At 40.3% G+C, this 12,930-nt stretch overlaps 1 protein-coding gene across 8 annotated transcripts in view; it reads left to right on the top strand.

Annotated features, from left to right (window-relative positions):
* pxna (paxillin a) overlaps positions 1-5,825 on the top strand; it is a 125,037-nt gene extending 119,212 nt beyond the window's left edge. For all 8 annotated transcript variants that reach the window (XM_052032252.1, XM_052032255.1, XM_052032256.1 and 5 more), the window contains one exon: positions 4,000-5,825. In XM_052032252.1, the coding sequence (XP_051888212.1) occupies positions 4,000-4,266 (267 nt within the window). In that variant the 3' untranslated portion in view covers positions 4,267-5,825. The remainder of the gene's footprint in view (positions 1-3,999) is intronic.
* The last annotated feature ends 7,105 nt before the right edge of the window (positions 5,826-12,930 follow it).

Below are 12,930 nucleotides of genomic sequence, written 5' to 3'. Positions count from 1 at the left end.
AAGGTGGGAGAATGTGCCTGGAGGCGGCGGAAGTGGGAGAAGTTCTCAATGAGTACTTCTCTTCGGTATTCACCAAGGAGAGGGGTCTTGATGACGCGGAAGGGAGTGCTGGTAAGGGTAATGTTCTCGAGGTTGTAGATATCAAGAGAGAGGATGTGTTGAAGTTTTTAAATAATATCAAGATGGATAAATCTCCTGGGCCTGATGGGATTTTCCCCAGGCTGGTTCGAGAGGTGAAGGAGGAGATTGCTGAACCGCTGGTAAGGATCTTTGAGTCCTCGTTGTCCACGGGGATGGTGCCGGAGGATTGGAGGGTGGCGAATGTTGTCCCCTTGTTCAAAAAAGGTAGTAGGGATAGTCCAGGGAATTACAGACCGGTGAGCCTTACGTCTGTGGTGGGTAAGCTGTTAGAAAGGATTCTAAGGGATAGGATCTATGAACACCTGGAGAATAATGGACTGATTAGGGACAGCCAGCATGGATTTGTGAAGGGAAGATCTTGCCTCACAAGCCTGATAGAGTTCTTTGAGGAGGTGACGAGGAAGATTGATGAGGGTAGTGCGGTGGATGTAGTCTATATGGATTTTAGTAAGGTGTTTGATAAGGTACCTCATGGTAGGCTTCTTCAGAAGGTCAGAGGCCAAGGGATCCAGGGAAGCTTGGCTGTGTGGATTAGGAATTGGCTTGCCTGTGGAAAGCAGAGGGTTGTGGTGGAAGGAGTGCCCTCAGATTGGAGGGCAGTGACTAGTGGTGTCCCGCAGGGATCAGTTCTGGGACCTCTACTTTTTGTGATATTTATAGATGACTTGGATGAGGGGGTGGAAGGCTGGGTTAGTAAGTTTGCGGACGACACTAAGATCGGCGGTGTTGTGGATAGTGTGGAGGGCTGTCAGAACTTACAGAGGGATATTGATAGGATGCAGAGCTGGGCTGACAAGTGGCAGATGGAGTTCAATCTGGAGAAGTGTGAGGTGGTACACTTTGGAAGGACAAACTCCAGGGCAGAGTACAAGGTAAATGGCAAGGTACTTGGCAGTGTAGAGGAGCAGAGGGATCTGGGGGTTCATATTCACAGTTCACTGAAAGTTGCCTCACAGGTGGATAGAGCAGTTAAGAAGGCTTTCATAAATCGTGGGATTGAGTTTAAGAGCCACGAAGTGATGATGCAGCTTTACAAAACTCTAGTTAGACCACACTTAGAGTACTGTGTTCAGTTTTGGTCGCCGCATTATAGGAAGGATGTGGAGGCGTTGGAGAGGGTGCAGAGGAGATTTACCAGGATGCTGCCTGGATTAGAGCGTATGAAATATGAGGAGAGGCTTAAGGTGCTAGGGCTTTATTCACTGGAAAGGAGGAGGATGAGGGGAGACATGATAGAGGTATATAAAATATTGAGAGGAATAGATAGAGTAGACAGCCAGCGCCTCCTTCCCAGGGCACCAATGCTCAAGATGAGAGGGCGTGGCTTTAAGGTTATGGGTGGGAGGTTCAGGGGAGATGTCAGGGGGAGGTTTTTCACCCAGAGAGTGGTTGGTGCATGGAATGCACTACCTGGGGTGGTGGTGGAGGCAGATACATTGGACAGGTTCAAGAGTTTGTTGGATAGGCACATGGAGGAACGTGAGATAGAGGGATATGCGGGAGGAAAGGTTTAGATAGTGTGAGGGTGGTTTGATGGACGGCACAACATGGTGGGCCAAAGGGCCTGTTTTGTGCTGTATGGTTCTATGGTTCTATGAATATTTTTTCACTATATGCATTCTTAATTTGGCTTGTAAAGGTACCTGCTTCACAGCTCATATAAAACTGAAACCCATATTTGTGCCTTTCTCACTAATAGACCCTTCTAATATTCCAGTGTTGTCCTGGGCAACACACTCATCTTGTGTATTAGGGTTAACAACATTGTGTCCTAGAATGAACAGTTGTAAAGGCTTCACCCAGTTTTTTTTTACAGTTCTTGTTGCCCAGATTTTCTGAAGCCCTGCCAGTACTTATGGCATTTTCTACTTGAAGTTGTTTACATGCCAATCTGCAGCCATTCACTGGCCTCCCAACTTGCTTCACTGTTCAGCTCCCTGTAGTGCTCAAAAGGCCAGTGGATTGTCATAGTCCTTCAATTGGGGATGCTTCTTCACCTCGCCAGCACATGCTATCCAGGCTGTATCAATTTTGACTCAGCACACCTGATTGCCAGGATGCATACCATCCCCTGTGAGCCCTTTCAGTCTCCAGTCACCCCCCAGCCCTTGCGATTCCCCACTCACTCCTCGGCTCTCTCCTCCAGTCCCAATGTCATCAGAGAGACCCCAAAGACTAACTACTGGGTGGGCCCGACATCAGGAGGGTAAACCAAGCTGAGAACATGAGCACAAACACTGGTGCGGGGAAAATTAGGGTGCAGTTTTTCAGTTAAGCAAACGCTTCAGTTGATAAGACTCTAATAATAATAACAATAATTAAGAAATCTGATTTGTCCTACCTCTGTGCAGTCAAAACTTCATTCCACACATGTAATTCTGGCTACCACTTTTAGGTTTGCCATAAGCCAGGTGGTTATGCCATTAGAAGCGCCTTTTGTGGTTTCGGGACTAGCCTGGGGATACCTGCCCTTGTTCCCCAGACTCTCCATTGGCTCAACAGGAAATTTGTGATCAAGATCAAATCGTACTGAGCAGGCAATTTCCTGAATACAGGACTGTTGGTAACCCTACCTTGTACCTTCCATACATCCTAACCTCAGCTATACCTATCATAACTCACACCTCGTTCCAGTGGGTGGATCCATTTGTTGCTGACCTACATTATTTCTGCACTGGTAATAATTCATTTTAACATTTGTATTCATTTTCAAATCCCTTAGCTTCACCTCCACCTAGCCAGTATATACAGTACCTACAACCCATCAAGATCTCTATAATTTAAGTTTGATTTTTTGCATTCCTCTGTTTTCATTGCTCTGTCATCGTTGGTTGTACCCAGCTGGCTTTGTCATAAAAATTCCACCCTAAATCTCTCTACATCTCTAACTTTATTTTTGAGATGTTTCTGTTAGAAAACTTGAATTATTATAATACCCTTAAAGCAGAAATATCCTAAGAATTAGGACTCGTAATCAGAAACAGACACAATAAGATATGATAGAGTACAACAAAAGGAGATTGTGTAGCTCGTAAGTGGTCAAGTTCTTTCAGCAAAGTATTCAGAAAATGTTCTGTTCCCATATTGACTAACCAATTTTCTTTTTATTTTGTGTGTGCTATGCCTAGTCCTTCAGCAGTCTTAGTTGGGGTCTTATTCTGCGCTGATCAAGTTGCCTTCACATTATGTGCACTTGTACAGAATATTGTTAGCCATAGAATATGCTGTTAGCCATTTAATATGAGCAATATTTAACTCTAGTGATGCATGTCATTCTGTTCAGCCAAGTTCTTCAGTATCTACATAAGCATTGATTTTAACAGGTAAATGAAATCGGGGGGATGGGGAGGGATTTCGGGTTGTTTTGATTTCTGAAAACCTCATGGAAATAAAGGTGTGGCAGTATGATGTTCAAATTGCACAAGAGAATAGAGGGGCTCAATGCTTTGCTACATAATGTCTTGTAAAAATATTTAAAGAAATTTCCACAGCAAAATTAATCTGTTTATGGAATATTGATGTCAATTTTATATTCTAAGCTTTTAAGAACAATACAGATGTTGAACTGAAATAAGAACATTTTGGACTTCTCTTCTTGACAGTGATTGAGAAAAGAGAAACACCTCTACGTGACGTTTTGAGATTTGTAATATTTCCCTCCATCCACATCCCAAACCTCAAGTGATCAATTAGTAGACTGTTTGAGGGTAGCTCATACAATCCATATCCTGTCCCTCAATATTGCCATATGTATACTTACTGTGTACATGATATTGCTGACAAACTGAATGTATGTGTCTCTGAAATTTATTTATAAAACCTTCTTTGTAAAATCTATCTTTTCTATTTCACTTACAGGAATGTTTCACCCCATTCATAAACGGCAGCTTCTTTGAGCATGAGGGTCAGCCGTATTGTGAGATGCATTACCACGAGCGTCGCAACTCCTTGTGCTCTGGATGCCAGAAGCCTATCACAGGCCGCTGTATCACCGCTATGGGAAAGAAGTTCCACCCAGAGCATTTTGTCTGTGCCTTCTGCTTGAAACAGCTCAACAAAGGCACCTTCAAAGAGCAGAATGACAAGCCCTATTGTCACAACTGCTTCATCAAGCTCTTCTGTTAGATTCATCCCACCAGCCACCTCTCCAGTTCAATCATTCCTGTACTTCCACAAATTCACATCCAGGCACATGATCCCAATGGAACAGAAATCTCTTATCTTTTAGGGGTAATACAGATGTTGGACTAAAATAAAAACAATTACTTTATGCACCTCCTCTCCCTTGCAGTGACTGAGAAAAGAGAAATTCCTCTAGATGAGGTTGTGAGTGCCATATTTCCCTCAGTCCTTACCCCACTGCCCCAGGTGATTAACTTCCATGCTAACAGCCATCTGCAGCGGGCTGGTTGAGGAGCTGTTAAAATCAATGGCTTGAATCCAAATCAGCAATGAAAAATCACCATTGGTCTCTATCCAGCTCAGCTCTTGTTTGATTATTTCTTTTAGAACTGCATAGACCATTTTAACATTGCAATCTCACAGACACCAACCCGAAGAGTAAATATATATTGAGGCTTTTTCTTTGTAGAAGAGGTAAACTAAGCAGTGAATAAGTAATTGCAGTTGAACAATTTCCTGAATGTCTTGGTAAAACTAACTACATCAGAACAATCCCTAAAGGAACCCAACTGAACTGGCAACAAATCTACAGAGAACTATATGAAACATTGATGATGGTGCTGGAAAGCAGAAGTATTTTTTTGAGAAATGTCACTGTTGCACACCAGTGTCTCCTTGATGTCAGTAAAGCCTTTGACTGTAACTGAAGCAATAATATTTCTCAGCGATGGTCACAATCGCACTTCCTGTGTTGGTATGCAGGGAAGTTTCCTTCTGTAGGTGTATTTGATAGAACTTTTACAGTACTGTACCTTTTTACCCTCTAGTTTCAGTTACCTGAAGAGTTCATAATTCTGAACTTTCATGTCAGAGCTTTGTGATTTTGAAATCATGACAACCACTTTTTGTAAGCCACACATCACATGTGTAGGTGATGCTAGTAATTTTTGTGCTTTCTTACAGTAATAATGACTAATTCTTACATGGAAATTTAAAGGACTGTTAGATGAGACACTGCCTATTCACTTTTATAGCACAAGAATGGTTTTAGTCTTTGGGGCATGTCCTAACCTAATGTCTGTGAACAGAACATTTTTCAATTGTGAGCCTGCTGTATTTTTATCAACTTCCTTCATTGCCTAATTTGCCAATAATTTATCTTTTTATGAAATGTCTTAATTCCTGCTGTTGAGCTCTTTTGGGTCTTCCCATCTAATGTGTTGTAATATTTTGTCTGTCATCCTATGAGTAATCCAGTTTTTTAAAAAAACAGTGGTAACAGCCAAGGTCAGAAGCTTTCTTGTGCCGTTTTAACTGGTCACGCTCTGATAAATTGAAGCCTCACTAGTGTTTACAATGCATTGAATTCAGTCTGCCATTAAACCAAAGGGAATCACTCAAGAATGAGAGAAATTGTTTTAAGGAAATAGTCCTGATTCCTTTCTCTGATCAGTAATAATCAACTGTGTTTGACTACATCTTTGTACATCTTTTAATCATGGCTTATACAATCTCATATATAATCTCATGGGTTTTTGCCAATAAAAGTGCTTTTCACTTTATTTTAATTGTTCAGCTTATTTTTTGTTTCTTTTGAGTGATCCAAATCAACCTTGTGATTTTCCATATACTGTTTTTGAAATTGTCCTGCTGAAAGCTAATAGATCTTTTTTTTAAATTAAATTTTAAATTGAGTAAAGCACATGAAGAAGTTTTGGTTCTAGTGCAAGGTGTCACCAAATTTGAAGAGTCAAAGAAAATATGAGATACATCTTGAGGCCAGGCTTGAAAGAGAAAGAAAGGGTTCAGTAATTTTGAAGAATATGCTTAAATAGGAGACCATGCAATGAGCCTACTGTCAACAAATGAATAAATTTCAAATAAATCCGATAACATCTATTTTATCCGGATAGTGGATTCAGTTTAAAACTTGGTGCCACATGGAATATATGTATGTACCATAGATCATTTAAAAGAAGCTGCATAAGTGTATGATGCAGAAAGCACCCAAAGGGTTGAAACAAGATGCAGATTAGATTAGATGAAGTCATGTGAGTGGCAGTTCACATGGAGCAATGGGCTAAGTGAGCTGTTTGTGTTCTGGTAATTCTATCCAATAGGTTTATACAAAATGGAAAGAATAGGTTTAATGGCATGTTATGAGCCTTAAAAGAATAGCAGAGGTTTGTTGAGAGGAAAAGAGTGTTTGGCATTAAAGAGTGGACCAAGCTGTTTGGAGACATCTGTAGATGATCATGATTCGGGAATTTCATTTGAATTCAATCATTTAAACTCCTTTAGTCATGCCCATTTGCAGCAAATAGAATCAAAATATTTTATACTTGTTAATGGGAATCAAGGTGGAAAATGAATGAGTGTGAGGAGGTTAAATTCATGTTGCCAAGAAGGTTTTCAAAATAGAAAAGGAAGGTGATGAGACAGAGAGAATGAGATCCTGGTACTTCCTTTCCAAAAGCACAGTGGGATCACCGTCACCAGAAGAAATGCAATAGTTCCTGAGCAACTCTGGATGAATTATAAACATTGATCTTGTCAGCAATGGCCAAAAGGATGAATAATAAAAACAGGAATTCCAGAACATGGGAACATAGTGGACGAACTATGGGTTGATTTCTTTGCAACTAAGGACTGATTTCTTCGCAACTGTGGGAAGTTGTAGCTGGGATAAATAAAATTATGAGAGACCCAGACAAGGTAAATATAAAGAATACATTTCACTTAGTGGACGTCAATACTAAGGAGGCAGAAGTTGAAATTAATCGGTAGAAGGATTAGGGGAAGTTGTGAAAAAAATTATTTCACTCAATGTGTGGTGGGTGTCCGGAATTCATTGCTTGAAAGGGTAGTATAGGCAGAAATTCGCAACACATTTTAAAAGTACCAGGATGAGCACTTGACAAGACGTAAGCTAAAGGGTTGCAACTAAAGGCTAAGAGGTGGTAGGAACCTGAAGTATAGTTTTGACTGGCATGGACTCAATGGGATAAATAGCAGAATCCTATCCCTAACTGACATAATTCCATGTGGAGATGTCAAAGGTAAGAAATGGTAACTGTTGATTTTAATTCAATAAACAAAAGCATCAACATTTTAGTCACTCCATTAGAAGGAATAAAAATTAAGAAAAAATGATTCATGCATTGGATGACATGGCATCTTAAAGAAGCCATTGGACATTAGTAGAATCATCAACAAAGTATTGATAGAGTTGAATCGTGAATGAGCAAGTCATTAATCTAAAGATTTAAGAAAGGTTGGGGGATGTGGGTATAAACATTTAGGCATGGTAATTGCTGTGTGTATTTTACCATTCCCAAATCCCTAGTTTGGCACCTCCCAATGATTAAATAATTATTGTCCAAATTGTAACTCCCTGCACTTAACCATATTGATCTTTATCTTGCCTGCTTTGGTAATTGGCTGATTATTTTACCACCATCTACAAAATTACAAGGCATTTCGGGACTATAATGTGTGCCAGGAATTTCTACAGGCTGTTTTTGCAATTTTCGTGCAGAAAGAAGGTTTAACAAAAAATCAGGAGGGCACTATAAATTTTCCACCTGTACTATTCTCAGTGCCTTGCATTTAGTGAAGTTTCCAAGTACTATGAACAAATTTGAGGATAATAAGGAGATCAGATGGTTTCTGGGTTTAGTTTGACACTTTATTGTCTTATTAAATAACTTCAAACTGATTGTGCTAGTATCTCAGTTCCCCTGGGGTATCACACGTCAGAGTAGTAGGAACTGTAAAGGTCAAAAGTATTTTAAACAATTTGCAATAAAGTATCTCCCAAATATTTGAAAATCAGTTTGAATGTACAAAAATAATACATGAATATCCAGCATTACCATGAAAAATCTGGTCAAATACATGTGAATGACTTCATGTGCTTTGTATGTTATCTTGTTGGCAAGCCAACAATCTGAATCTGATGTTTGCATGTTTGGGGTAAATTTTCTATAGAAAAGTAATGGTCACTGTAATTATATTTTAAAGATGATCTTGTTTAAATTGCTTGCTCAAATGTTTTCCAAGCTGCACAATATGTCTCTGTCATGTGCTTTTCATGAACAAATGCATTTTGGGGCCAGGAAGATGTGCATGTTGAGCAGGTCGATGCACTTTAGACTAATTTTATGGACTTTGTTAACAATTATAGACAGAACAAATAACATTTTGGCAAATTATGTTTTGAAGCGCAGGATTTTGAAGTGAGGAAAATATCAAAGGCATTTTCTGGAGTTGAAATTGAGATACAAACTTCAAGGGCTCCCCTGGACAGCAACATATATGGAAGAATTGAGATGAAAATGAAATCATTGCTAAAGGCTAATTAACTTATGGATTTCTTTGTCAGTAAGACAGAAACAGTCAGTCGGTTCCCCTTCATTATAATACATTATATGTAATATTGGTTTGTGACTATAAATGATGCTTTACTGCTGTCATACATTAAGGATTAACTGCCCAGAATATTAGAGCATGGTGGTATGGTACAATTTAATAAAACTTTGGTTAGGCTAAATGGAGTTTTGTGTGTAGTTTTGGTTGTCACACAATAGGAAGGACTTGATTGCAATGGAGGAGATTTATCAGGATGGAACATTTCAATTATGAGGAAAGGCTGTATAGACTGGGTTTACTTTCCGTGGAACAGTTGAGAGTGGACCTGATAGACGTATACAGAATTTTTAGGGGCATAGACAGGGTGCATAGTGGGAAACTTTTCCCTACAGCAGAGATGTCAAAGACCAGAGGGTATAGGTTTAACGTGAAGAGCAGGAGGGTTAAAAGGCATTAAGGAAATATTTTTCTGCCAAGAAAGTGGTTGCAATCAGGAACACACTGCCTGAGAAAGGTGGTGGAGGCAGGTACTCACAACATTCAAGAAACATCTGGATGAGCATTTGAATTGCCAAGGCATAGAAGGCCACAGACCAAGTGTCGGTAACTGGGCTTAGTATAGACAGGTTGGCATGTATGTAGTGGGTTGTATATAGATGGTTGGCATGGATGTAGTGGGCTGAAGGGTCTGTTTCTACGCCGTATGGTTCTGTGATTGTGCCACATGACTAACTCTCTCTAGGCTGGAAAAATGTGAGTAGAAAGGTCCAGAGGCATCTGACTGGAAGAATGCATTAACGAGCGATGCTGTCTGACACTTGGTTCCTTCATTGAATAATTTGTTATTATTTGAATTAACAGCTATTTGCTCATATTTCAGAGAGTGACTGAAAGAGATACCTGGGCATGGTATCAGAGAAGTGCCTTTTGACAAAACTCTCAAATGTAGATACTGAGCATAATTCAGAATATTGAACATGAGGCATAATCCCTTCCAATTCAGATGTGGCCATGGATTGAGAGACTATGATCTGTATCATTCAGTTGATAAAACGGTCCATGTCACTGGATTTCTGGGTAATTAATTGAAGATTGTGGGAGGAAGATTTTACACTGTACATTAAGATGGCTAAACCAGAGCAGACAAAAGTAAAGATGTCTCCTTGGCCACAAGGGGGAGAATTGTACTGTAACCTAAAGCTCTGAAATGAGCCTCTAGAGAATGCCTTGGATGTAATGCAAGTACATTGCAGCCCAGCTAGAAATGAAAGAATTGTCCATTACTGGTTCTTTACATGTAAACAGAAGCAGATTGAATCCTTTGATACTTCCTTAGTAGAGCTAAAATTGTTAACAGATATTTCCAATTTTGCAGATTTGAAGGACTCATTCATTTAGAGTTAAATTATTTGTGGAATCCAGCAGTCTTGCCTGAGGGAATGCCTACTTAATGATAAAAATGCGTACCAACATTGCAAAGCTGGAGAATCATCCAAAACTAGAGGAACAGCAAGTAGTGAAGTACAAGACAAAAGGCAGAAAAGGGAAAGATCACTTAGGTTTTGCAAGTATTGTGGGTAACAACGCAAGTGGCTGAAAAAGAAATGGCCTGCACATGGCATGATTTGAATTGGAAAAAGATTTCTGTGAACAGTACACAATGAGGATGACGATGAAAGATGATAGAATGGACCAGATGAACCTTGCAAGGATGAAGACTGCAGCAGATGCGGAGTTCGTTGAAAACCAGATACCCTCTATCCAGTTAAGTAACTTCTGCAGAGAGGTCATCCACCAAACATATCTATGCCAAGATGCTTGTGCAAGGGTAACCAATGACCTTTCAGCTCTCTGCATTGTCCTCCTATCATTCTCCAAGTGGTGCAGTTACACAAATGTACAATGAGAGCCACACTGAAGCCTGCTGTGAGATGCACTCTGAAGATTTAAGGGACTTCACCATAGTAGATGTCACACCTATTCTTGAAAGTGGTAATGTACATCATGACAGGTTTGTGAAAACTGATCCAACATAGGAAATTACTTTGGCTATGCAATTTACAGATGAATATGGCTATCTCAGGGACACAACATGCCGAAAATACTGAATCTGAGATAATCAACGTAATGAGACATATTCCAATCTATCAGCCATCATGTAGCAGGTTGTGGACACAACCAGAGAAGGTGTGTGATGCAATGCCTGAAGTAAATAATTGAGACCATATAAGAAAGAGACACAATGTGAAGCTGACTTTGTTAACTGATCAAACTTCCATTTGATGTGGTCTGTAGAGATGAAAGGGTAAATGTTCCCATGACTAAGAAACAAAATGAAAAATTGAATCATGAATCATGGAGAGAGATGCAGCATTGAGTCCATTTTCACTTACCCTATATTAATCTCACATTCTCAATAACTCCACCAACACCCCACCCCACTCAGATACACACAAGGAGCAATGTACAATTCCCAATTAACATGCCCATCCACATGCCTTTGGGATGTGTGAGGAAACAGGAGTACCCAGAGGAAAACTGCATGGCCACAGAAGAACATGCAAACTCTGCACAGACAGCACCCGAGGTCAGGATTGAACCCAGGTCTCTGGCACTGTGAGGCAGTGGGTCTACTAGCTGTGCCACCCCTAATGCTTTCATTCCTCACAGCTGGGAGTAAATGGTTACCTCTGCAGAGAAAAAGAAAGTATCTACTTGTCAGGAATAAACACGAAGAAGGGGATAAGTTAGTCCAAGTATCTCAAACATTTTTTGACCAAAAGAAAAGCACATGTAATTGAGACCATAATTTGGCTTTTTCTATGTGATTTCATTATGCAAGGAAGGATGTAACACTTATGTCACTTGTAATATTGGTTTGCAGACAATTTTTTGCTTTACTGTCATCATCCCCTTTAGAATTACATCACATGACTAATTGTTCCCTGGGCTGCAGCAATGTATGTGGAAAGTTCAAGTGCCAGTCTGTTTTGCAGAAAGCCACGGTTGGAGATGCTGCCTGAGCTCATTAGCTCTTTCATTTAATAAAGCAACTTTGTTGACGGTTTGAAACACTTGCTGTTTCCAGTATGTTAGACACTGAATGAGAGAGATTCTGTAAATGAAAATTGAAATACTACAGATGCTGGAAATCTGAAACAAATTTGACAATGGTGGAAAAAAGCAGATCAGTCGCATCTGTCGAAAGAAAATCAAGGTTAACTTTTCAGCTTGAAGATCCTTCAATGGAGGCATACTGTGATAATCATCAAGTCAAATTTTACTCAGGTACCCACCCCAAGTAACCCTGATGCCTTACCCACTTTTTCTATTGTCTTCCTCTCAAACCTCATCCATGGGACCAACTTCCTGCACTTTTGATGCAGGGTTGGTGTAGGATTTTGACTCAAAATGTCGACATTTCCTTTCTCCCTATAGATGCTGTTCGACCCACAAACTTCCTCCAGCAGATTGTTTGTTGCTCTAGATTTCAGCATCTGCAGTCTCTTGTCATTGTGACTTCATTCGCATTAAACTCCTGAGTGCACTACTTCCCTGTCAGTACTGTCTGAATTTAATTGGTATTGTAAATCATTTCCTCTTTGGATTTTTTCTTCCTACCTTGAAGAATGGCTGTCATCAACCCTTTCTCAAATAGCCCACCTGCTCTCCATCTTTCCTCACAAATTAGGTCATGTTTGCAACCTGCTTTGTGAGATTATTGCATGTGTTGTTGCTTTTCAGACGTACACTTGTTTCTTCCAGAGCTTCAGATGAGTCTCGAATATCTGCCCTCAAACCGCAACAAAGGTTCTATAAACTCACAATTAACATTTTCTCTTTTATATGAAAAGTGTCGCACTTGGATGTACAATCTGTTGTCTCAGTCTATAGCCTCTTGTGATACCAAATGGAGAAATGAGATGCCTCCTACGATAGATCTTAATGGGGAGGTTGACGTGATGTGCCTTGGAAGTGGGACACACAGCTACAATCGCGTCTTTGTTTGTTTTGCATCTTCTCTTCGTGGAGGGGGTGACTACATCATCTACAGTAAACAAACAAAATGCCAGAGGAACTCAGCAGGTCAGGCAGCATCTGTGGAGGGAAATGGGCAGTTGACGTTTAAGGTCGTGAGACCCTTCAACTGGACTGAAATATAGAGGAGAGACCACCAGTGTAAAGAGGTGCGGGGAAGGGGTGGAGCCAGAGCTGACAAGCGATTGGTGGATCCAAGTGAGGAGCGGTGATAGGCAGTTGGAGGAGTGAAGAGCGGAAATAGTGACAGAGGCTGGG

This window comes from Pristis pectinata, chromosome 17 (assembly GCF_009764475.1).
Source record: "Pristis pectinata isolate sPriPec2 chromosome 17, sPriPec2.1.pri, whole genome shotgun sequence".
Classification (NCBI taxonomy): Eukaryota; Metazoa; Chordata; class Chondrichthyes; order Rhinopristiformes; family Pristidae; genus Pristis; species Pristis pectinata.
This window is presented reverse-complemented; position numbering and strand designations above follow the sequence as displayed.